Source organism: Pelodiscus sinensis, chromosome 4 (genome assembly GCF_049634645.1).
Source record: "Pelodiscus sinensis isolate JC-2024 chromosome 4, ASM4963464v1, whole genome shotgun sequence".
Lineage (NCBI taxonomy): Eukaryota > Metazoa > Chordata > Testudines > Trionychidae > Pelodiscus > Pelodiscus sinensis.
In genome coordinates, this window is record NC_134714.1 from 127,259,807 (window position 1) to 127,284,793 (window position 24,987).

The 24,987-nt window shown below is 55.6% G+C and overlaps 2 protein-coding genes across 3 annotated transcripts in view; one reads left to right on the top strand and one right to left on the bottom strand.

The window, feature by feature from the left end:
- LOC102449608 (glycine N-acyltransferase-like protein 3) overlaps positions 1-24,390 on the top strand; it is a 66,315-nt gene extending 41,925 nt beyond the window's left edge. The window contains exons 2-7 of one of the 2 annotated variants that reach the window (XM_075928534.1): positions 18,870-18,928; positions 19,491-19,623; positions 20,819-20,926; positions 21,234-21,354; positions 21,566-21,686; positions 23,119-24,390. In XM_075928534.1, coding sequence (XP_075784649.1) covers positions 19,546-19,623; positions 20,819-20,926; positions 21,234-21,354; positions 21,566-21,686; positions 23,119-23,626 — 936 coding nt within the window. In that variant the 5' untranslated portion in view covers positions 18,870-18,928; positions 19,491-19,545 and the 3' untranslated portion in view covers positions 23,627-24,390. Of the gene's footprint in view, positions 1-18,856; positions 18,929-19,490; positions 19,624-20,818; positions 20,927-21,233; positions 21,355-21,565; positions 21,687-23,118 lie in introns of those variants that run through there. The other variant, XM_075928535.1, reaches the window with a different exon arrangement.
- On the bottom strand, positions 822-9,061 carry LOC142829275 (glycine N-acyltransferase-like protein 3). The gene is made up of 4 exons (XM_075928547.1): positions 8,890-9,061; positions 7,140-7,260; positions 6,807-6,927; positions 822-1,939 (listed from the first exon to the last, which is right to left on the bottom strand). Exons 1-4 carry the CDS (start codon positions 9,040-9,042, stop codon positions 1,855-1,857), a joined length of 480 nt encoding a protein of 159 aa, XP_075784662.1. The 5' UTR covers positions 9,043-9,061; the 3' UTR covers positions 822-1,854.
- Positions 24,391-24,987: the final 597 nt, after the last annotated feature.

The following is a 24,987-nucleotide window of genomic DNA, read 5'->3' on the forward strand; positions in this document are numbered from 1 at the left end:
CTGAGTTTTGGCAGAGGAAGGCTCGTCCATTCCAGATTCTGTGCACTGACAGATTCTCTCTCCTCTGAACTCAGTTAAACACAGTCTGACTTCTCTCTGTCCCCCCAGTAACTGCCTGCATTAGTGGCCATATCTTACAGTTCCTGCATTTAAAGTTAACACAGTTGTGACCCCAAACCATCCATTGGTTACAATGGGCAACACGCCATTCTAACTGTTGAATACCTAGCAGGCCTAAGCAAACTGAATGAACATAACCCCATCCAGGATTCCTATCCCATTCCAGCTATCCTCAACTAAAAGTCTTATACATGTTCGGATGTTGTGATTGTGAATACCCGGCAAGGCAGTCTGCTCAAGACTGGCCTTGAATCTTGATATCTATGCCTTTCATTAAATGGCTTGTGTGAAATTAGGAAGAGCAGCTCAGAGAGACCTCTCTCCTTTACTCAAGGTAGAATCTCACAGCAGCCTGAAGGAAAAAGTCCTCGTGGCAGACAAAGCCACGCTTGTAGTGTATCCTCAGCCTTACTGCTCCAAGTGCCTTCAAGAAAGTGAGGGGGTGTGACGGACTGGGCCGTGTCTGGGCACAGCTGAGGGCGTCCGCTCAGGGCGAATTGCTCAAATCTGGGGCTACTTACAGCCCCCGACTGGTGACCTCTCCACACAGGCCACAAACCAGTCCCACAGAGTGCTTCAGCAACCTGCCTGAAGCCTCCCGAGCAAAACCCCTCCGACACCCCAGCAATATCCGTGCCCCAGATGGCCCCGGGCCTCATACACAGGTGGGGGGTCCTAGCACCCAATCCCACCTACCCCGAACAAGTTCTGTCCGGTTCCAAGAAACCAGCCACAGATCCCTGGTCAATTTACCCTCTGGACCTTACCCACAAATCACGCTGGGCCAATCCTTTAGAATCTATATCTAAAGGTTTATTATTACAAGAAAGAAAAGCATGAGAGTAAGGTTATTAAAGTACAGTACGTTACATGCACCGAATCTCCCAGTTCTCGATGCAGGCTCTAGCAGAGATGTTGCAGCTGCTGGTTTAAAAGTTCTTATTGCACATCCTACGATCAGGATGGGTTCACAGGTCTTCCGGGCTCTTCAATCCCTGCAGTGCGCCTCTGGGATGAAGTGCTGAGCTGAGAACAAAATGGCATCGACCACATGGCCTCTTTATACCCTTCCTGGCCTCTTCTAGTATGCAGCAGGTCACCTGGTCCTCAGCCTCTCTCTGCTGGTAGCTCTTGGGTCTCCGCCCTCCTGCTTTAGGTGTGTCTTTGGGCCATCAAGGGCCATTGTTCCACAGGGCTTCACTACTCAGCCTGTCCATAGCAATGCTCAACCACATTCACAGAAATATTCAGCTTCCACACAGATTACAGATTCCTACCTACACACATAGACATTATACACTCACATAAATAGCGTACATAAGATCAACAAACAATAATCTCCCATTCAATACCCCACATGGCTCCCCCCACACCAATTTCTGGGGCCAACACCCCCACCTAGGGGTGCAGCAGCGGTCTGGTTGCTTCCCTCCAATTCAGCAACGTGACAGGGGGATTCTCGTGTTGGGTGTTAGTTGTATTTAAAAGTTTGTCTGAGTTATTTTAACAGGTAAGTTAATTTCTTACATTCATAACTCTCGTGTAGTTTATTGCTGTGCGATAGTATGAAAAACAATTAGGTTAACAAGGTAAGTAACTAGGCAGTTAGGAAGCTTACAATAAATTTGATCTATTCAAAATCTTTTTTACTTTTTATTCATTAAAGCAACAAGTTACTCATTTTCTATGACTGGTTTTAAATCCTTGATTGAAATATAATGATGAAATTCATATTTAGATTGTATAACATTCATTTCTCTTGTGTTTTATAAAACGTACATAGTGTAAGAATTTGACATTTTTTATGTAAGACATGAACCTAAAGAGAGAAAATGATTTAACAGAATGGAAACCACAAACGTTATAACTTATATTAGTCTGTAGTTAGTAAACTAAATAATTAATTAAACAATAAGTATCCTAATAGGTGAATTGTTTACAGTGGTGTAGTGAGGAAGGCCGGGGGAGGGATGGGGTGATTGCCCCCAGCTGCACACTAGTGGGGCACCAATTTAGTCCCCCTCCACTGCCTTGGTCATCCCTCTGCTTGCCTGCTGCTCCTCTGCTCACCGCCATCAGCTAGACCCGCCTCTCTGCCCCCCGCCTGACCCTCCTTCACCTCTCCTGCAGGGCTAGCGCGTGCGGGGCGTGGCCCCAAACTAGTGGGGGTGAGGTAAGATGCGCTACAAGCTTCCTCCCCGCCCCCAGGGCCAGGCTCAGCCGTGCACCAGGTTTGGGGCCTTGCCACACGGCGGTGGGGGATGGGGAGCACACATTTTGCATTCACGCCAGGTACGTAACACCTCCTCTAAGCTTCTGGGATCACAACTCCTAGCCCACCTCTAACACATTGCTAGCAGCCGTCAGGAACCCATGAGCCTTTTAAATAGCAGGAGCTGAACAGCGTGGGCTTCCCTAGTGGCTCCCAGGCAACTTGTTAGAGGGTGGGGCTGGGAGTTGCCCTGGGCCAGTTGAAAGGGCGGGTGGGTGGACTGGATCCAGCCTGCTGACAGCCTCATGTTCAGTGCCCCGGTCTAGCCCTGCTCAGGGGCAAACTGCAGTCTGAAGTGGCCACTCAGCATTAGCAAGAGGGGACGGACCTGCCGTCTTTGCCTATCCTGGCTGTTTCTCTGCAGGCTTAGTACCCTCAGGCCCTACAGCCTGATTATGACATCAGGCCAGAGCTCCCCTGCCTGCCTGCCTTTCCCCGGCTTCCCCAGGAACCAGATCCCTCCTGCTCCCCCAGCTAAAGCAGGAAGATCTGTGCTGTCCTCCCTCTAGGAGCCCTTATTTATACAGGCCTAGCTGGGCCCTAATTAGTTACATCTGCCTCAGCTGTGGCCGACATGCTCTCAGCCTTCTCCCAAGGATGGGTTTTATCCCTTAAAGGGCCAGTGCCCCCGTCATTCTCCCCAATAACCTTCAAAATGCCCCCACAGCCTCATATGGGTCAGGAGGCTCATAGTTTGAACACTGCCCCATAGAAGTTGCTGGGCCAGGGTGCCCTGGCAGGGGCTGTTGCTCTCCCTGGGTGTGGATAACACAGTGGCACAGGCTGGGCTGACACTGGAAGCCCTGGCTCTCCTGCAGCCTCTGTACAGGTTGGTTTTCTTGTACCACAAGGTCATAGATGGGGTAGCCCTGCGCATGCGTCTGCTTGGCTGTCACGGTGCTGACCACCTGCATGTAGCCACGGCCACAGTACTGGGGCAGGGTGTAGCCGTGCACCATGGCACCAAGGGGTCCATGGGGCTTTAGCTGACAGGGTAGCTGCTGGGATTCAGGAGGCAGAAGCTGGGGAAGTGCTGGAACAGGCTGGCCAGGTGTCACCACACCCTTGGTGCCTCTGTAGGGCCATGTCTTATTTAGCAGGTCGGTGTGGTGACATCCAGGGGTCAGCATCTCATGGCAGAGTCCAGCCTGGGGGCACAGGGAGCAGGGTAGGAGCAAGTGGAGGGAGGAACAGGTGGGCTCAGGGCTGGGGAATAGGGCACAGAGTCCTGCCAAACTGGCCTGACTCCCTGGCTGGTTTAGTGACGTGTGGGACTTGGGGTCTTGCCCCACTAAGGCAGACGCGAGCAGCGTTGTCATACCCCCTTCGAGACTCACTGATCAGGGACATCTCATCACTGTAGCTTCACCCCATTCCCAGAGTGCCCCTGGGGGCCAGAGCCTGAGCTGGGGGACCGAGTGAGCTGCCAATGCCTGAGCAGGCTTTGGGGAGGGAAGGCACCTCTGGTCTGGGCAGGCATTTTGCCTGACGGGGCCATTTAAAGGGCCAGGTGGCTGGTGGAAGAAGTGAGGCTGCCTCTCACTCTCCCTTTCTCTTCCCTTCCTCCTCCTGCCTCTCACACTCTCTCTGCTCTCCTCTGTCTCCATCGGGGATGCGCACTCGTCCAGGCCCCACCCCCTGGGCGTGTACGTCACCACCCCGCACCCCCCTTAGCCTCCCACTCTGGCGCTCGGCTGACTTCTGTGCCGTTCAGCTGGGCCGCTGTGCGGGAACAAGCAGAGCAAACGGCCTCTCTGTCTCTTCCTCTTCTCCTCCTACTGCCTCACCCTCTCTCTCTCAGGCTGTGTCCAGACTCAGGGGTTTTTTCCGAAAAAGTAGCCTTTTTCCGAAAAAACTTCACCTGTGTCTAGACTGCAGCCGCGTTCTTTCGAAATTAAATCGAAAGAACGCGGCTTTTCTTTCGACGGTGGTAAACCTCATTTTACGAGGAAGAACGCCTTTTTTCGAAAGTGCTCTTTTGAAAAAAGGCGTTCTTGAATGCAAACAGGGGTTTTTCAAAAGAGAGCATCCAGACTGCCTTTCGAAAAAGCGGCTTGCTTTTTCGAAAGTTCCGCTTGCAGTCTAGATGCTCTTTTTCGAAAGAGGCTTTTTCAAAAGTATCTTTCGAAAAAGCCTCTTTCGAAAGAGGCTTGCAGACTAGACATAGCCTCAGCTCTTGTCCGCCTCCTGCCTCTCTCTTCTTCTCTCTCTTTCTCTTCTCTCCCTCCCACCTCTCACTCTGGCTACATCTAGACTACATCCCTTTTTCGTAAAAGGGATGTAAATTAGATGTATCCCAAATGCTAATGAAGCGGGGATTTAAATCTCCCCCACTTCATTAGCATAAAAATGGCTGCTGCTTTTTTTCCTCACAGTGCTTTGCCGGAAAAGAGCACCAGTCTAGACGCTGATCTTGCGCAAAATAAAGTCTTTTCCGAAAGATCCCTTATTCCTTATTTCATAGAGATTTAAATCCCCGCTTCACTAGCAATTGCAATACGTCTAATTTACATCCCTTTTACGAAAAAGGGACGTAGTCTAGATGTAGCCTCTATGTTTCTCTTCTCCTTCTCCTGCTGTGTGTCTCACTCTGTTTCTCTCTGTCCTCCACCTCCTCTATTCTCCTCTCTGTCTCCTCCGCATCTTTTGTGTCTCTTCTGCTCAGCGGTGGATTTAGGGCAGGACGAGCGGGGCGGCTGCCCCGGGTCCCACGCTTCCTGAGGCTCCATGCATGCGCCATGGCGCCACAGCGCATGTGCTGTGTCAAAGGAGGGGCCCCACAAAATTTCGCTGCCTGGGGCCCCGCGGCACTTTCATCCGCCCCTGCTTCCACTTTCCTCCTTTTGAATCTGGCACCCTTTCCTGATGTCAGAGATGCACGCTCATCCAGGCCCCATCCCCTGGCTGTTCCCTCTGGACGGCATTATTGCCTCCCGCCGTGGCACTCAGCCATGGGCCACTCAGATGGGCCGCTGCGCAGCAGCAAGCGGCCGTTTGGGCCCCGCGTTCCCCATGCAGCACACTTGTGCTGCTTGTTCCCATGTAGTGGCCCGGCTGAGCGGCCACAGCGGGAGGCAACAGCGCCGCCCAGAGGGAACAGCCAGCGTTTCAGCATTACGGAGTCACAGACATTGGGCTACTATATAGACGACTAGAGCAAGATCAGCTCTCACTGCCGTGCTCCTCCCACTACCGTGCTGGTTGAGGGTTTCCCCTTCCCCGCTAACGCAGCTCTGCTCGTGTCATACACACCTGGTGCTTGGGAGGGAGGAAGATAAAGGCTCCCACAAGAAGGATATTTAGTGACACTCTAATGAGGTGGATCAGTTCCAAGCAGTGTTATTGGTCAGTTTTCAGAAGGAAGGCCTGACCCTGGTTGCTGCAGACCCCAGTCCCCAGACCAGGTCGCACCTCCAGACCACTGTGGCTTTCAGCCCTTCAGGGGTTGCACACAAAGCTGACACTTTCTGGGAGCAAACGGCCCCTTTTCAGGGAAATTTTCATTTCAGAAGCTGATTTCTTACAGTAGGAAGTCAGTGCTTTTGGGAAATTCAAGTGGCCAGTGTAGACACAGCCACCATGTCGTGTGGGAGAGGCAGCCAATCAGACTGGGCTTTCATACACATGGTCTTTGTAAGCTGGGCTCCAAACCTGTCCAGACTTGTGGGACTTGGGCTGGGTGGGGAGGGAGGTGGAGGTAAGTGATGAGGTGATGAGCTAAGTGATGAGGCGAGGGGCTGTCTTGCTCAGGGGATAGAAATGTTACCCAGGGCCTTTCTCTCGTGGGGAGTAGCTCTGATCTGGCCCCAGAACATGGGATATCCACTGGGCCAGGGGTGGGGAATGGGACACGGGGACTTTCCCTTTATACCCACTTGACGACAACACTGCCAAATGTCCCTTCTTATTAGAACAGAGCGCTTCCTTCCTCCTTTTGGGAGAGACACCCCCCCCCCACTGCCCACATCACCCCCTGGGTACCTGCCCCTCCCTGGGTCCAGGTGAAAAGCCAAGTTCTGAACAGGCTGTGGGCAGGGCAGGCTCCTCTCTACCCTGGGCCGGGTGAGACGTGGTGCAGGGATGTGCGGAGCGTGGCCACTCAGCGCCTTCTGAGTTTCCTGGCAGAGGGCAGTGCCCTGTGCAGGTGCTGAAAGGATCTTGCCACCCAATGGGTGGTCCCAGCCCATGGCCACACTCCCCAGTCCCTGCGGGTCCCTGAGGGAGGTTGGGCTCAGCGCCAGTCCCACTGGGATTCTGCTGGTGGCAACAGGACCCCAGTGCTCAACACCTCAGAGGTTGGGCGTCCCAGTGCCGTGCTGGCCAGTGCCCCTGCCTCTCAGCGTGCTCCCTGCTCCACGACTCTCCACCCCTCCCTCCCCAGCCATGTGGCCCTGCAGCGCAGACAGTCACTCACTGGATCTCAGGCAAGGAGCTGGGATCCGGGTGGAAGTAGATGAAGTAGTGGATCACCTCCTGCTGGGACCCCTTGGTCTGGGCGATGTCCCTGGAGGCCTCGTACAGCCCGTCACGGAGCCCTGCAGGGGGCAGTGATGGGCCGTGAGCCATGTGGACCATAGGGGAATGGTTATGAGAAAAGGTCCCATACATGTGGGGAGCCCAGCCTGGCACAGGGGGGCAGGAGTCTGAGCTACCAAATCCACCTGCCCCAGGCTTGGGACTTGGAACAGGACAGGACAGATGCTCAGTAGCTGGGGGGCTCTCCCTGGTGGTGTGGGCCCCAAGTTACCGTGGATGCGGAAGGCCTGGTCCCAGTTGATGGCACTGCCCAGCAGGGCCCGGCAGGCGCCCAGGTCCCGGTAGTGCACTGCACACGTGTTGGTGTAGAAATCAGAGTCATCCGATGCCACCTGCCAAGGGGAGACATGGACCAAAAGGGGACCTCCTATGGAATAACTGATCTGCCTGCCCCCCTTTGCAATCTTGGCCCCTTCTCCGTGGTCCCCTAGAGGTGAAGGGCTGCATATCTCAATCCCAGCCCCCAAACCGGCATTTCCACTGTGGGCCCTTGAAGAGGAAGGGTCTAAATCAAATTCCTGTCCCCTCCCTGAGCCAACCCGCCTCCCATTCTGAGCCTCTAAAGAAGCAAAACCCCAGGTCCCATTCCAAGCCGTTCCCCCATATGCAGAGCTGTGGCTGTGGGGCAGCACCTCTCTGTGTGGCCGGATAAGGACAGCTTTGAATTCGGGCCATGAATCCATCAGCACCTCGTGTCAAGCCAGGTTCCCGCGGTTTATGTTCATCACGGCACTATGGACCTGTGAGAGACAGAGACAATCCTGCGCTCCCAGAACTGGAGGGCACCTCGAGAGGCCATTAAGCCCAGTCCCCTTCACTCATGGCAGGATCGAGCACCATTTGGAGGTGTTGGGGGCCAGAGGCAGGGGAGGGGCAGCAGTTCCAGCTTTTACAGCTCTGTCAGGAGCCTCCCGATGTTTATTAAGGGGTTTCAGCATCTCGTGAGCCCCTGCACATTGGGGGAGATTTTGCCTTTCTGCAAAATGACCTTTGTTTTCCATTTATTACCTATGGGGCTGACACCACAGGCTGCACTTAGTGAAGATGGTCGCCACCCGTGTTTCCTATAATCTGTGCTCTTGTGTGGCTGCTCAGGAGTAATTCTAACGCTTCCCAGATGGTTAGCAGAGAGCCCACAGCCAGGGGTTTGTTTCTACAGGTGGTGACATTCCCACATGCCTCAGTGCTCATAGAAATTGTTACAGTTGGATAGAAAAAATCTGCACTTGGAAAAGATTAGAGGGCACATTGGCCGCTACCTCACAATGATTTCAGTGGGCCAGGGCCAGGGAACCTGGTTGTTTCAGGCTCTGAGAGGCAGAGATAGGGGATCTGGGGATCGTGAATAGCAGCGCGGAGAAGAGGCTGTGAGTGGTGGGGAGGGACAGGGGAAGGCATTAGGGGTTGGGCTGAAGGACAAGGAGGGAAAAGGGGGATGGGGACATGGGCCGCGCTGTTTCTCGTCACCCTGGGTTTACTCTCCTAATTTTTGGATCGGACCCTGCGGTGTGGCCCCTCGGCTTATACTGCAGGGGAGACCCTGAGTGTATGTGAGCGAAGGGTCAAATGGACTGTGACCCCTCCACACACACTCACACACATTTGAACCATGTGATGGGCCTGGAGTCATGAAGGGAACCAGAGTGACCAGCTTGGTAAATGTTTGGCAAGGAATCCGCCTGTGCAATGATTGCTTAATATGGCAAGAATCTACCGCATGATTGACTGGGGGATCCCGCTGGCTATGCTGGGTGAGCAGCAGGAATAGGTGCTGGGTTTAGACTTTGGGAGACAGGAGATGTGGGTGGGGATGGGGTAATCGAAAGAGCAGCCAGAGCGGGAGAGGGTCCTGCCTGCAGCCAGCCAATCCCTGCCCCATCCCTGGCAAGAGAGAACTTTCTGCCCCACTCCCATTACTATCCCAGGAGGTGCCATGTGGGGGGAAGGCAGGTCCATTTCACCAGCAGAGTCTCAGGCAGGCTCCTCCGCAATGTCCCCTCCAGCAGCCGCAGCTTGGAGGAGCTGCTTAGGAGCAGCATCTCCGGTGGGGACGGGCCCTCGGCAGCTTCCAGCAATGACTGCGCAGGGGACGCCCTGGGGGGGTAGAGACGCATCAGTTCCCTGCAACCTCCCTGCTCCCACCTCCCTGGAGACTCACAGGGTGTCTGCCGCTTCCCAGACCTGCCCAAATAGCAAATCCTATTGGCTGACCCCACTGTAACAAGGGAGCCAAATGCAGCTTCTGTGCCTGGGCGTTGTTCACACTATTGCATCAATGGCTGTTTTCTCAGAGCAGCATTTTCCTCTCCCCTACGGATCAGAACTTCCCTGCAGTTAATCCTGGAGCTTTTCACTTTAAAAATCCCTTTTCATGGGCATTTGCACAAGTGTCACTTGGACGTGAAAAACGCACCAGTTTGGGTGCAGCACCCTGCTCCCCAGACACCCTACAACAATAATACATCCTGTGTGTCCCTGTTTGGCTCCTGCCATGCCTGGGCTCAGCTGGTTCCTTTTGAATCCTGACCCACGTCCCCGGCTATCTCAGCCATGGGCTCCCCCAAGGAAGGTCCTGCCTCACTCTGAGTCTCTGTTAAAAAGAAGCCTTCGCTTTCGTAACCGTAGCCAACCTGGTGCTCAGCTGGCGTATTGTATGAAATTATTCAGCAGCTGCTTTGCTGTCTCCAGATCCCTGGCCTGGGACAATCCTGCAAGTACGGGGCCCCTGAGCAGCGTGACGGGTCCATGGATCTCGGTGGGTTGGCATCCGCAGGAGTGCACCCATGTCGATGATGCAGCTCGGGACAATAGCTGCATACACCTCAGTGGGTGCTCCCAGCCCCCCTCATCTAACCAGTACTCAGGAGCCTGTGCCATGCACCGAGCCTACCTGTTCTCAGCTCCTCACCCTACTCTAGTGGTGTGATTTAGGCGCATCTGGTCTGCGCTCTGCTCTCTGCCAGCAGCACAAGGCTTACCTGGATCCTAGCTTGCACTGGGGACAGGGAAAGTAGAACCGGCCCCCTCTAGAGGGAAGGGTCCCCCAGATCCCAGCACACATGAGGGGAGACAAGTGTTCAGACACCCCTGTAAAGGGCCATGGAACTGCAGATTCTGGCACCTGCATAGGGGCATGGAGAGTAGGTCAGGTCCTCCATAAGGTAGAGGGACCACAGGATTCTGACTGTGGCCTCAGACACCCCCAAAGCCCAGAACCTCCCAATCCCAGAGCACTTATTAGAAGAACGATACTCCTGCCCCTTCCTTGCCACTATCATATCACCCCTCCCGATATCAAGCTCCCTCACCTGAACCCCCTAATGCCTCTGATCTTCCCATATTCCCCACCCTTTGCTTCAGCCCCAGATCACTGCAACCCTATTTCCTCTGCCTGCGAATTCCCCCTCCCACTGGAGCTTTCCTGCAGGAACTAGATTCCTCAGGATGGGGTTCTTCCCACCTTAGCAACACACACAGGGTATGTCTACACTAGAAAGTTAGTTCGAACTAACAGACGTTAGTTCGAACTAACTTTCCTAGGCGCTACACTAGCGCTCCGTTAGTTCGAACTTAATTCGAACTAACGTAGCGCTTAGTTCGAACTAGGTAAACCTCATTTTACGAGGACTAACGCCTAGTTCGAACTAGCTAGTTCGAACTAAGGGCTGTGTAGCCCTTTAGTTCGAACTAGTGGGAGGCTAAGGCTTCCCAGGTTTCCCTGGTGGCCACTCTGGCCAACACCAGGGAAACTCTATTGCCCCCCTCCCGGCCCCGGAGCCCTTAAAGGGCCACGGGCTGGCTACTCACTTTGTGCCAGTTGCAAGGCTGCAAGCACCCGTGCCTGCACAGCCTGCACCTGCCACAGGATGAGCCAGCCATCCGAGGGCTCCCAGCCCTCCACTGCTCCCCACGACCAGCCTGGCGGCTCCCGGGAGCCTGCCCGGGGGCGCAAAAGGCGGGCGCCCGCCTGGTCAAGTGCGGAGATCGTGGACCTCATCGAGGTTTGGGGGGAAGCCTCCAATGTCCACGATCTCCGCACTAGCCACCGGAACGCGGCCGTCTATGGACGCATGGCTGCCAGTCTGGCCGCCAGGGGCCACCAGCGCAGCCGGGAGCAGGTGCGTTGCAAAATTAAGGACTTGCGGCAGTCCTACTCCCGGGCCTGCCTGCCAGGGGCTGACCCGGAGGCCTGCCCCCACTTCCATGCCCTGGACCGCATCCTGGGGCCTCATGCCGTCCCTGCCCCCCGGGACGTGATTGACCCCGGGGCAGAGGGACCGCTCCTGGACACGGAGGAGGAGGAGGAGGGCTCTGAGAGCCAGGAGCCTGCCGCCAGCCTTCCCAGGACCCGGGACCCCCGAGGCACCCCACAGAGCCGCTCGCCTGCATCATCAGAGGCCGGGGAGGCGTCCACCTGTGAGTACCCTCGTGTTCCCCTTATGTATACGGGGGGCTGGGGCGAGAGGGAGCCCCGGGACCGTGCGCCTGGGCCTTGCCCACCACGGAGCAGCAGCTGGGGATCCTGCAGGGGCCCTGGCCTTGCAGAGGGGAGCTGGGTTTCACACACCTGGGCCCCTGGGGTCATTGACCGCTGGTCTTCTTGCACCACAGCTGTAGCACCGGGGCCTGCAGGGCGCACCACACCGCCTGCAGCAGCCGCCCGCACCCGGGCAAGCAGGACAGCCAGGAACCAGGAGGACTACCAGAGGCGGCATCTCCGGTTCCTGGACCGACAGCTCCGTCTCCAGGACCACTGGGTCCAGGAGGACCTCAGGCTGCGCCAGAGGAGTCTGGAGGCCCTGGAGGAGCAGGGCCGTGCCCTGCGAGGCCACCTCCAGAGCCTGCTGGACCGCTTCCCATTTCCTCCTCCCCCTCTTGCTCCCCCTCTTGCTCCCCCTCTTGCTCCCCCTCTTGCTCCCCCTGCTCCTCCTGCTTCCGCTCCTGCTTCCTCCACACCCCCTGTCCTCTCTGCCCCCCCCTCCACAACCATTCCCCACCGACGCCCCCGGACCCGCAGTGTGGCGAGACGGGAGAGGCAGCCGGACTCCCACCCCTGAGCTTTCCTTTCCCTTCCTCCCTTCCCTCCCCTCCCCTTCCAGCTCCCTCGTCCCCGGTTTCCCCCTCCCTTCTCCCACCTTCATTCCTCCCTCCCCCACCCCAGTTCTGTGAAATAAACAGACGTTTTTGTTGGAAAAACAGGTGTCTTTATTTGACAGTAGGTAGGGAGGGGAAAGGGGAAGGGGGGGGTAGGGTGGAAGAAGGCCCCGGTGGGGCATGCAGGGAGAGGTCAGTCCTCCTCCTCCTCCACCTGGAAGCTCTCCCGCAGGGCTTCCCGGATCCGGATGGCCCCCCGCTGGGCTTCCCGGACGGCGGCGGTGCGGGGCTGACCGTAGTGTCCAGCCATGCGGTCAGCCTCAGCCATCCAGGCTGGCAGGAAAGCCTCCCCTTTCCGCTCACACAAATTGTGGAGCACACAACATGCCGCCACCACGGGAGGGATGTTGTGCTCGGCCAGGTCCAGACGGGTGAGGAGGCATCGAAAGCGGGCTTTCAGTCGCCCGAAGGCCCCCTCTACCACGATGCGGGCCCTGCTCAGCCTGTTATTGAAGGCCTGGCGGGAGGGATTGAGGTGCCCCGTGTAGGGCTTCATGAGCCATGGCTGCAGTGGGTAGGCGGCATCCCCCACCAGGCAGACGGGCATGTCCACGTCCCCGACCCTGATGTGGCGGTCGGGGAAGAAGGTCCCGGCCTGCAGCCGCTGGCACACGGAGGAGTTGCGGTACACCCGTGCGTCGTGTGCTTTGCCGGACCAGCCCACATTTATGTCCGTGAACTGTCCCTGGTGGTCACACACGGCCTGCAGGATGACGGAGAAGTACCCCTTGCGGTTCACGTACCGGGACGCCTGGTGTTCCGGGGCACGGATGGGGATGTGCGTCCCGTCGATGGCCCCCCCGCAGTTGGGGAAGCCGAGGGCGCCGAATCCCCGGATGACGGCGTCCGGGTCGGCGAGGCGGACCACCCTGCGGAGCAGCACCCGGTTGATGGCCTTGACCACCTGCGGAGAGAGACACAGCAAAGCGTCAATCAGTGGGGCGCCCGGGTGGCTGGGAGCGTGCGTGCCCTGGCAGTGCCCCGCGCCCCACTCCCGGAAGCAACCCCCCTGGCGGCGTGTAGTACGGCCGGGACAGCCCGACCCCTCCGGTGCGGGGCGCCTTCGCCTCCTCCCGCCCCCCCCTTTGTCCCTGGGGCGGCCCATCCCCTCCTCGCAGCCCCCCTCCCCCCCGGCTCGGTGGCCGACGAGCGCCGTACCTGCATGAGCACTGCTCCGACAGTGGATCTCCCCACGCCGAACTGGTTCCCGACGGATCGGTAGCTGTCCGGCGTGGAGAGCTTCCAGAAGGCGATGGCCACCCGCTTCTGGAGGGGGATGACGGGCCTCATGCGAGTGTCCCTTCTTTGCAGGGCAGGGGCGAGCCACTCGCAGAGCTCCAGGAAGGTGTCCCTCCTCATCCTAAAGTTCTGGGTCCACTGTCGGTCGTCCCAGCGCTCCAGGACGATGCGGTTCCCACCAGTCGCTGCTGGTGTCCAGACGCCAGATGCGGCGGGGCACGCCGGTGCCGGGGCACCGCCGCGGCTCCTCCACGGCCCCCAGGGCGGCCAGGCGGAGAGGCAGGGGGCTGACGTTCCCCAGGTGGTGCCAGGCAGCCTCGAGCCATTGCTGGCAGGCTTGCAGCAGCAAGTCCAGAACGTGCACCAGAAGGTGCAGGGCGAGCCGTGGCTCCATGTTGCCACCTGCGGCGGCCCCCCCGAAGGGAAGCACCGACACAGACGGGCACAGAGACCAACGCTTTGCTGTCCCTCGGTGAGGTTGGCAAGGAAGCAGGAAAAGCTGAGAACCGGCTGTCCAGGGGGGGTCCCTTTAAGCACGAGCCTCAGATAGCCTCAGACAGCAGCCACACAAAGCAACTGCTGACCTGATGCCCTGCCAGAACCGGTTTCAGCTGCCCTTAAATGCCCCCCTGCGTCCAATCAGTGTGGACGTGCTAGTTCGAACTAGCAAAACGCTAGTTCGAACTAGTTTTTAGTTCTAGATGCGCTAGTTCGAACTAGCGCTGTAGTGTAGACGTACCCACAGACACTCACACCCACTAACAGAGCACATCTGAGAGGACTGGGTAATCAGCACTCACAAGCTGACCCCCCACATATGTCCCTGGACTCAGCTGACTGGGTTTGACAGCAATGCCCTATGATTCTATGATTCTATGACCCTCATGTGCCTTTGGACTCAATGGGCTGAATTAAACAGCACTTTAAGCTGAAATCCTCATACACCCCCAGGTTCAGCACTTCCCTATCCCCACTTTCCCACCACAATCATTCACTGGTAAACCAGTCAGGCCATATCTGGAGTATTGTGTCCAGTTCTGGGCCCCGCCTCCTCCACTACAAAAAGGATGTGGACGCATTGGAGAGGGTCCAGCGGAGGGCAACCTAAATGATTAGAGAACTAGAGCATATGACCTATGAGGAGAGGCTGAGGGACTTGGGTCTGTTTAGTCTGCAGAAGCGAAGAGCGAGGGGGGATTTGATAGCAGCCTTCAACTACCTGAAGGGAGGTTCCAAAGAGGATGGAGAGAGGCTGTTCTCAGTAGTGACAGATGGCAGAACAAGGAGCAATGGTCTCAAGTTGTGGTGGGAGAGTTCCAGGTTGGATATTAGGAAAAACTATTTCACTAGGAGGGTGGTAAAGCACTGGAATGGGTTACCTAGGGATGTAGTGGAGTCTCCATCCCTAGAAGTGTTTAAGTCTTGGCTTGACAAAGCCCTGGCTGGGTTGATTTAGTTGGAATTGGTCCTGCCTAGAGCAGGGGGCTGGACTTGATGACCTCCTGAGGTCTTTTCCTGCTCTATGATTCTATGAACCACACGATGAGCAAACCCCACAGGATTTTGAGCACTACAGGGATCTTTAGCTTGGGTACAAGAAGCGTTGTTACAGAGCGAATGGGGAAGCCAAAACACCCCTTGAGGAAAACTGAGCAAAAGAGAAAGAGAGAGAAGCAACCAGCTTAACAATGAAAGTTATTTATTTCTGAGTAGTGAATAGATATCAAACAGTTACAGTATTAAATCTCAATTGAAACTGATCACAATTGTTAGGTAACCATATAACAGTTTAGACAGGGCAGGGTCAGGAGGCTATGCCTAGAGAGGTAGTTGATGGGGGAGAGAGAGAGAGAGAGAGAGAGAGAGAGCTCACCACTCCGTGGAGCTTGCACTGATCGGGGTTCCCAGCTGATGATGGTAGCTGGGGATCCAGAGGGCAGGAGACAAGCAGAGAAGAGCCCCCAGCATGATCAGACAGGAGATGAAGAAGTCTCAATGGGACTGATGCAGTTTAAATCCAGGATCAGAACAATTTTTCTTGGAGCAAGGATAGGAGTTTTATAGGGATAGGACAATAGTTCAAAGAGGAAGAGGAGGGACAATAGAAACTGGTCATCCCTCGTTATGGGTGATGTTCCCTGAAGGAGCTCACAATGAAACTAGGCAGTTTCAGTATTTGGGATGTCAATAGGATCATTACTAGAATTGGTCTGATAATGACTAATTTGGGTGTGAGTAGGCCGAGGATCATTAGCATCTGGAGAAGAGATTTCCCATCAGGCAGTGCTTCTCTGCTTTCAGTATCCCATAGTTCACTGCGGTTCCTGCAGTGGAAGAGCTGATCTCCATTCTGTATGCTAATCGGTTCTATCTTCAATGCAGATGAGGTTGGGGTGTTTCCTTAATTAGTTGAGGTGTGTCTTCCCTGGCCTTTTCATTGCTTTGTCTGATTCTAGCAAAGGCTTAGGGGAAGGGGGGAGGATGGTTTTCCATGAATGTCACTCCCTGGCTCCCAAGAGCACAGGGCTGGTAGGTAAAACCTGCTCTCTACCTGCTACTTCGCATGGAAGATTGAGCATTGGCAGTAAACCGGGCACTTCAGGTGTGTCTACGGTGCACACAGCACGTCCAAATCAGTGAAATCCAGATCTTCGGTGCCAACCACATACCATTTATTGGCACTGACATCTCTGGCACAGTCAAATTCCATTCCCGGTATGTCAGCGCCGTCGGCACCAACAAGTTCCGCTCAAGCCAAACCAGCACCAATGCCAAGGGCGGCACCGACCGCTCGCCATCTTGTTCCTCCTATAATTATCGGGAACCATACAAGAACTGTACGTGCTATAGAACTCATTTGCCATACCACGGCTCCTATCATTGCTCGTCCAGATCACTTCCTAGATCTAGGACACACGATTCCTCTGTGAGATACTCACCGGTGACTGACCCGCCCTGTTCCCGACGTGACTCAAGGTCCCCGCTCCTCCACCCAGACTTACGTAAAGGAAGGGCAGCCCCTACTGGAGGAAACACACCAGCCTGAGATATCGCCTACTGATCCATCGTCATCCTGACCGGACGAGGTGGTTATACCAGGGGATACCTCTCCCCCGATGATCTCAGGCAATTTAAAGAGCTTTTCAAAAGAGTAGCTCTCTCTCAGGAGATGCAGCTCACTGAAATCTAAGGGAAACACCACCGGCTATTCAAGAATCTCGAGACATCTCATTTTCCTAAACTGTCAATTCCCCTACATAAGGCCATATTGGAAGTCACCAATGAGTTGTGGCAGACCCCAGAATCAGTACTGCCTACAAACAAGAAGGCGGACAAGAAATATTTTGTCCCCCCAAGGGATCAGAGTTCTTATTCATCCACCCGCTCCCCAACTCCTTGGTGGTTGATGCGGAACGACAAAGAGCATGGGTGGCACAAAATAGAGGCCAAACATCAGATAAAGATTCAAAGAGGCTGGATTTATTTGGAAGGAAGGTGTGTACATCATCAACACTTCTTCTTCCAATAGCCAACTATTTGGCACATTGATCTAAGCATATTTTCGACAACTGCTCAGAACTGACAACCCTCATGGAGTCTCTACCTGAATCTGAGACCCATTCTGAAGGCTATTGTTCAGGATGGTTACCCTGCCACCAGGACCAGCTTACAGATAGCAGCTGATGTAGCAGACACTGCAGCCAGGGCCACTGCCACTGCAGTTGTCATGTGAAGGGCCTCATTTCTCCAGGTTGCAGCAGGCATCAGAATCAGAATAACCGTCCGCAAAACCAACCCAATCCCAAGCAGCAGGATTGACTGCTTGGTTGGGAGCACTCAACCAGTCTGACCGGTTACCATCCCACTGTTTCACCATCACCTACGCCTATTTTACCAGCACTGGACAAACATTACCAGCGACAGATGGGTGCAAGAGATAATCAGAACCGGTTATGCCATGCCCTTCCTCTCTATCCCACCTACAACCCCCCCAAACCAGCCGAAATAAATCATCTGCTGTAGATCGGCGCGGTAGAATGAGTGCTGCATGAATTCAGAGGGAAAGGCTTCTATTCCCTTATTTCCTGATTCACAAAAAAACCGAGGGTTGGAGACCGATCTTGGATCTCAGGCAACTAAACAAATATCTTCAAAAACAGCATTTCAAAATGGTGACCCTTGCATGAGTTATCCCAGCCTTAGAGCAGAATGACTGGTTCGTTGCTCTCGACCTACAGGAGGCTTATTTCCCTGTTACGATCCACCCCGCATACAGGTGGTTTCTCAGGTTTGTTGTCAGCAAAAATCACTATCAATACAGGGTCCTTCCATTCGGACTTCGAGTGTTCACAATAGTGCTCTCAGTTATCAGTGCTCATCTGCAACTCAACGGGGTGATCATATTCCCCTACCTAGACGACTATCTTATAAAGGCCCGATCGCCTTCGCAGGTAGGCAGGGTGCGAACTTTCCAGTCTCTCGGACTAGTAGGGAATGAGGGCAAATCAATATTGCTCCCTACCCAATACTTAGAGTTCATTGTGGCGAGGTTGGACTCCAAGGCAGAAAGAGCGTTTCTACCTGTGGTCAGGTTTCAGTCAATACCGCTGCTAATAGATACCTGTCGGGGCAATCACAGGGTTCGAGTACTCTTGGCCCTCAACCTCATGGGCCATATTGCCACAACTACATTCGTATATGAACACTTGTCTCCCCCATGTGTGCTGGGATCTGGGGGACCCTGCCCTCTAGGGGGTGTCTGATCTACTTTCCCTGCCCCCAGTGTGAGCCAGCATCCAGGGAAGCCTTGTGATGCTGGCAGGGAGCAGAGCGCAGACCAGATGCGCCTAAATCACACCACTAGAGTAGGGTGAGGAGCTGAGAACAGGCAGGCTCGGTGCATGGCACAGGCTCTTGAGTACTGGTCAGATGAGGGGGGCTGGGAGCACCCACTGAGGTGTATGCAGCTATTGTCCCAAGCTGCATCATCGACATGGGTGCACTCCTGCGGATGCCAACCCACCGAGATCCATGGACCCGTCACGCTGCTCAGGGGCCCCGTACTTGCAGGATTGTCCCAGGCCAGGGATCTGGAGACAGCAAAGCGGCTGCTGAATGATTTCATACAATACGCCAGCTGAGCACCAGGTTAGCTACTGTTACGATAGCGAAGGCTTCTGTTTAAGAGAGACAGAGTGAGGCAGGAGCTGCCATGGGAGAGCCCAGAGCTGAGATCGCCGGGGACGTGGGTCAGGATTCAAGAGGAGCCAGCTGAGCTGGTCGCCTGCGCCCCACTCCTGGCCGTACTCACGTCTCCTCAAAATTCCTTTCCACCGGCCCCAGGAAATCACCTCTCCCCCTCTGCCCATGGAAGGAGCCTGACCCTGCCTTGCTACGGCAGGGACGTGACTGTCCCAGCTCGCAGCCAGGCACAGACTCTGTTAATGGTTCATTTGCTGAGGGATAAAATGTTACAACAGCCCCCGAGAGAGAGACCAGCAGGGACAGAACCAGCTGCTGTCCAGCAGGAACCTCTCTGCCTCACCAGCTCTCTGTATCTCCAACTTCTTTGGGGCTGCACCTTATCCCAGTGCTGAGACTGCCCAGGTGAGTGGGAGCTACTGGGGCCACCCTAGGCCTGCCTAGTCCTGCCCTGGGGCCACACAGGACGTATTATTGTTGTAGGGTCTATGGTGAGCAGGGCGCTGAACCCAGACTGGTGCGTTATGGGAGGGTCCTGACCCAGACAAACACAGCTCGAAAAAGTGGGGGAAATAGTGGGAAGGTTTGTTCTCTCTTCAAAGGGAATTGTCCAGTCGAGGTGCTGACCCACCACTGCTTGGGTCTGGGAACGTCCAAGAGACACTTGTGCAAATTCCCATGAAAAGGGATTTTTAAAGTGAAAAGCTCCAGGATTAACTGCAGGGAAGTTCTGATCCGTAGGGGAGAGGAAAACCCTCAGGAAATGCGGCTCTGAGAAAACAGCCATTGGTGGAATAGTGTGAACAACACCCAGGCACAGGAGCTGCATCCGCCTGGTTTGTTACAGAGGGGTCAGCCAATAGGATTTGCTATTTGGGCAGGTCTGGGAGGCTGCAGACACCCTGTGAGTCTCCAGGGAGGTGGGAGCAGGGAGGTTGCAGGGAACTAATGTGTCTCTGCCCCCCAGGGCGTCCCCTGCGCAGTCATTGCTGGAAGCTGCCGAGGGCCTGTCCCCACCGGAGATGCTGCTCCTGAGCTGCTCCTCCAAGCTGCGGCTGCTGGAGGGGACATTGCGGAGGAGCCTGTCGGAGACTCTGCTGGTGAAATGAACCTGCCTTCCCCCCACGCGGCACCTCCTGGGATAGTCATGGGAGTGGGGCAGAAAGTTCTCTCTTGCCAGGGATGGGGCAGGGATTGGCTGGCTGCAGGCAGGACCCTCTCCCGCTCTGGCTGCTCTTTGATTACCCCATCCCCACCCACATCTCCTGTCTCCCAAAATCTAAAGCCAGAACCTATTTCTGCTGCTCACCCAGCATAGCCAGCGGGACCCCCCAGCCAATCATACGGAAGATTCTTGCCATATGAAGCAATCATTGCACAGGCAGATTCAGTGCCAAACACTTAGCAAGCTGGTCACTCTGGCTCCCTTCATGACTCCAGGCCCTTCACATGGTTCAAATGTGTGTGAGTGCATAGGAGGGGTCACAGTCCATTTGTCCCCACGCTCACACACACTCAGGATCTCCTCTGCGATATAAGCCCAAGGGCCACACAGCAGGATCCGACCCAAAAATTAGGAAAGTAAACCCAGGGTGACTAGAAACACCGTGGCCCATGTCCCCATCTCCCTTTTCCCTCCTTGTCCTTCAGCCAAACCCCTAGTGCCTTCCGCTGTCCCTCCCCACCCCTCAGAGCCTCTTCTCCGCGCTGCTATTCACGATCCCCTGACCCCCCATCTCTGCCTCTCAGAACCTGGGACAACCTGCTTCCCTGGCCTTGGCCCACTGAAATCATTGTGAGGTGGCGGCTAATTTGCAGATTTTTTCCATCCAAGTGTAAAATAATTTCTATGTGCACTGAGGCATGTGGGAATGTCACCACCTGTAGGAAAAAAAAACCCTAGCCATGGGCTCCCTGCTAAACATCTAGGAAGCATTTGAATTACTCCTGTGGAGCTGCACAAATGCACATCTTACAGGGAACCCGGGTGGCGACCATCTTCACTAAAGGCAGCCTGTGGTGTCAGCCCCATAGGCAGTAATGGAAGACAACAGACATTTTTCAAAAGGGCAAAATCTCCCCCAATGTGCAGGGGCTCACGAGATGCTGAAACCCCTCAGTAAATATCGGGAGGCTCCTGACAGAGCTGTAAAAGCTGGAACTGCTGCCCTGCCTCTGGCTCCCAACACCTCCAAGTGGTGCTCGATCCTGCCATGAATGAAGAGGACTGGGCTTAATGGCCTCTCAAGGTGCCTTCCAGTTCTGGGAGCGCAGGATTGTCTCTGTCTCTGACAGGTCCATGGTGCCGTGATGAACATAAACCGCGGGAACCTGGCTGGACACGAGGTGCTGATGGATTCATGGCCCGAATTCAAAGCTGTCCTTATCCGGCCACACAGAGAGGTGCAGCCCCACAGCCACCATGCTGCACCTGACCTGGGGGAACAGCATGGAATGGGACCTGGGGTGTTTCCTCTGTAGGGGGCCTAGAATGGGAGACAGGTTGGCTCAGGGAGGGGACAGGAATTTGATTTAGATCTTTACTCTTCTAGGGCCCTCTCAGGGAAGGCTGGCTTGGGGGCTGGGATTGAGATTTGCAGCCCTTCACCTCTAAGGAACCGCGGAGAAGGGGCCAAGATTGCAAAGGGGGGCAGGCAGATCAGTTATTCCATAGGAGTTCCCCTTTTGGCTCCATGTCTCCCCCCGGCAGGTGGCATCGGATGACTCTGATTCCTACACCAACACGTGTGCAGTGCACTACCGGGACCTGGGCGCCTGCCGGGCCCTGTTGGGCAGCGCCATCAACTGGGACCAGGCCTTCCGCATCCACGGTAACGTGGGGCCCACACCACCGGGGAGAGCCCCCCAGCTACTGAGCATCTGTCCTGTCCTGTTCCGAACCCCAAGCCTGGGGCAGGTGGATTTGGTAGCTCAGACCCCTGCCCCCTGTGCCAGGCTGGGCTCCCCACATGTATGGGCCCTTTTCTCATAACCATTCCCCTATGGGCCACATGGCTCACGGCCCATCACTGCCCCCTGCAGGGCTCCGTGACGGTGTGTACGAGGCCTCCAGGGACATCGCCCAGACCAAGGGAGCCAAGTTGGACGTGTACCGCTACTTCATGTACTTCCACCCTGATCCCAGCTCCATGCCTGAGATCCGGTCAGTAACTGCCTGCGCCGCAGGGCTCCATAGCCAGGCACTGGGGGAGGAGTGGAGCGTGGTGGAGCAGGGAGCAGGCTGAGAGGTGGGGGCATTGGCCCGCAGGCTACTTGGATGTTCAAGCTCTGTCAGGCTGCTCTCCATGAAGGGCCTGGAGCACTGGGGTTCTGTTGCCACCAGCAGAATCCCAGTGGGACTGGCGCTGAGCCCAGCCTCCCTCAGGGACCCGCAGGGACTGTGGAGTTTGGCCATGGGCTGGGACCACCCATTGGGTGGCAAGATCCTTTCAGCACCTGCACAGGGCCCTGCCCTCTGCTAGGAAACCCAGAAGGCGCTGAGTGGCCACGCTCCTCACATCCCTGCTCCACGTCTCACCTGGCCCAGGGTATAGAGGAGCCTGCCCTGCCCACAGCCTGTTCAGAACTTGGCTTTTCACCTGGACCCAGGGAGGGGCAGGTACCCAGGGGGTGATGTGGGCAGTGGGGGGGGGGGGGTCTCTCCCAAAAGGAGGAAGGAAGTGCTCAGTTCTAACAAGAAGGGACATTTGGCAGTGTTGCTGTCATGTGGGTATAAAGGGAAAGTCCCCACATCCTATTTCCCACCCCTGGCCCAATGGATATCCCATGTGCTGGGGCCAGATCAGAGCTGCCCCCCAGGAGAGAAAGACTCTGGTTCCCATTTCTATCCCCCAAGCAAGGTAGCTCCTCACCTCATCACTTGATTCTGTCTTTCCCCTCCCGAGTCCCACAAGTCTGGCCAGGTCTAAAACCGGCTTACAAATACCATCATGAGAATTCCGCACCGCTTGGGCGGGTGTGTGTGTGAAAGCCCAGTCTGACCAGCTGCCTCTCCCACAGGACATACTGGGGAAAAGCAGCCAATCAAAGCTGCTGTAGTAAGAGGCTCCGCAGTAGCGTGACACCTTCTCATGGGAACAGAAATTGCTCAGTATCCCAGGGCAGTTCCTCTCCTTCCTTTTCCTCCCATTGTGAGTGATGGGACAGCACAGTGTGCCTGCTCCCCACATCTCTAGGCCAGCTGGCCTAGGAACAGCAGAGGGGAGCCAGCAGGTGCCCCCACAGGACAGGGAAGGGACGAAGAACCCAGGAGGTGCCAAGGGGAGGCTGTGGGGTGGGCACAGGGCTGAGAGTTCCTGTACAGGGGCAGAACATCTGGGGCAGAATGATTAGCTGGGGGAGGGGTGGGGTATGCCCCTATGAGGAGGTAGGAGACGGGGTGGCTATCACCATAATAAATCATAGCGCACTAGCAGGGTTGGGGCCAGGGGAGATCAGCTCTCAAGGGAGACCAGCAATACAGCATCATATTTTTTTAAAGCCCCAAGATCATCAGGCCAGTCTCATCATTCTGGGGGTCTCAGTCCCCATCCCTGACCTGTGGGGCTCCGCCCTGCTGCTCTCTGTCCCCCTAGGCTGGACCCAGCTGTGAAGCTCTCATCCCTGGATGTCTCCCATGTCGACCTGCTGAATGAGACGTGGCGCTTTGGGGGGAACGAGAGGAGCAGGAAGTACCTGGCCAGCCTGATTCGCCAGTTCCCCAGTGCCTGCCTCCTGGATGCCACTGGCCGCCCTGTCAGCTGGTTGGCTTCAGATGCGTTTGGTGCCCTGAGACATGCCTACACTCTGCCCCAGCACCGGGGGCGGGGCTACAACAGGGTGCTGAGTAACGTGATGGCCAAGCGGCTCCATTCACTAGGCTTTCCCAGCTACGGCTATGTGGCTGTGGACAACTTCCACATGCAGAGGCTGCAGGAGCAAGGGGGCTTCCAGCGCCTGCCCAGCCTGTTCTACCTCATCCAATGTAACACAGCAGTGGACAGAGCCCCCACCCTACCCCCCAGGGTAGCGGGCGAGTCCCCAACTTGGCGACCCAGAGCACTTGACAAGAGAGGGGTGGGCAAGTCTGGGGATCATTGTTAGGCCAAGTGGAACCACTAACATCTCCCACCTCCAGCCTCAGGGCCTTGCCCCTCTCCCACAGCCCCATACCCAGCTTTACAGGGTCTGCCCAGCTCCATAGCCTGCTCTCCTTTGTGTGCCCCCGGACATACACAGCACCTCCCTATTCCACTTCCCCTGCCAGACACCCCAGCAACAGCTCAATGGTCTGCCAGCCAATCAAGCTAAGTATTCACCTGCACCTGCTCTGCTCTTCCTCCCCTGCATTCCCTGGGGCAGCCTGCTCCCTGTATTGCCTTGCTAACTTGCTAACTCCTCCATCATCTGTGTGTCACCCTCTCCTCACCCTGCCAGAGACCTCACCCGATTTCCTGCACCGCCCCTTCCCTCTCCACCCTCCAGTCACATCTCTTCCTGTAGCAGCCTCCTTGAGCGGTGAGTTCTGGCCATAACGCTTATAACAGAATCCATGTGGTTGTTCCCTCTGGATACCAGGCAGCCCCAAAGTGTGTCCTTATCAAGGACTCCCTCAGGGGACAGCCTGTCTCAGTAACTCAAGGGTTAAATTCCTGCCAGGGATGCTGATTATCCGCAAACCAAACTTCACAAACCCCCAGGACTCCTGACCTGAGGTTACATCCAAAAGGGACCCAGACCTGTTCAATTCAGCACCAGTCAGCCAAGGCACCCACATTCCCTTATCCTCACCCATTGTCATTGGCTGACAGCAGCAATCATTTTGTGCTTTGTCATCCCAGCTGCAATTAAACTGATTGTTGCAGACACTTTTGAGTGTTTCCTGGCCTTGCTCCCTGGCACGGCTGGGACCATGTATGTGAGGGGAGCACCGGAATCACAGCTAGGGCCACACAGCAGTTGACTGTTTATCCACCAGGTTTTAAAATGAATTTTCCCTATAAAGGGTTGCTTTGTTCCCAGAAAGTGTCGGCTTTGTGTCCCACCCCTGAAGGGCTGAAAGCCACAGTGATCTGGGGGCATAACATGGTCTGGAGACTGGTTTTAGCAGCAACAAGTGTTGTGTCAAATATCCAGGCTTCCTTTTGAAAAATACACAAGGGGACCAGTTGGAGATGCCCCAGCTCTAGAATCACTCAACAGCTCAGCTGTGGGCACTTGAAGGGAAACACTTCCCAGCTCCCAAGCACTGGGTGTGTAAGACACAAGCAGAGCTGAGATGAAGGGGAGGGAGAAACCAGCATCCAGTGGGGGACCACGGCTGTGAGAACTCACCTGGCTCTAGTTACACAGTTAAGGAAACACCCAGACCTGCCCCTCAGTGTCCCCAGCTCTGCCCTTTGATTCACTTCCCTGCACACAACCATTAATCCGATGCCCCTTCAGTGCCAGCTGTTGCCTCATCC

What these genes read in the sequence shown, in the direction of transcription:
- LOC142829275 (XM_075928547.1), bottom strand. Translation starts at nt 9,042, where the DNA reads ATGCGTCTCTACCCCCCCAGGGCGTCCCCTGCGCAGTCATTGCTGGAA. An exon ending in GCCTGCCTGAGACTCTGCTG is followed by an intron (nt 7,261 to 8,889) that starts GTGAAATGGACC and finishes TCCCCTTGGCAG; the next exon opens with GTGGCATCGGATGACTCTGA. An exon ending in AGCTCCTTGCCTGAGATCCA is followed by an intron (nt 1,940 to 6,806) that starts GTGAGTGACTGT and finishes TTCTCTCTTTAG; the next exon opens with GTTCATGTCTTACATAAAAA.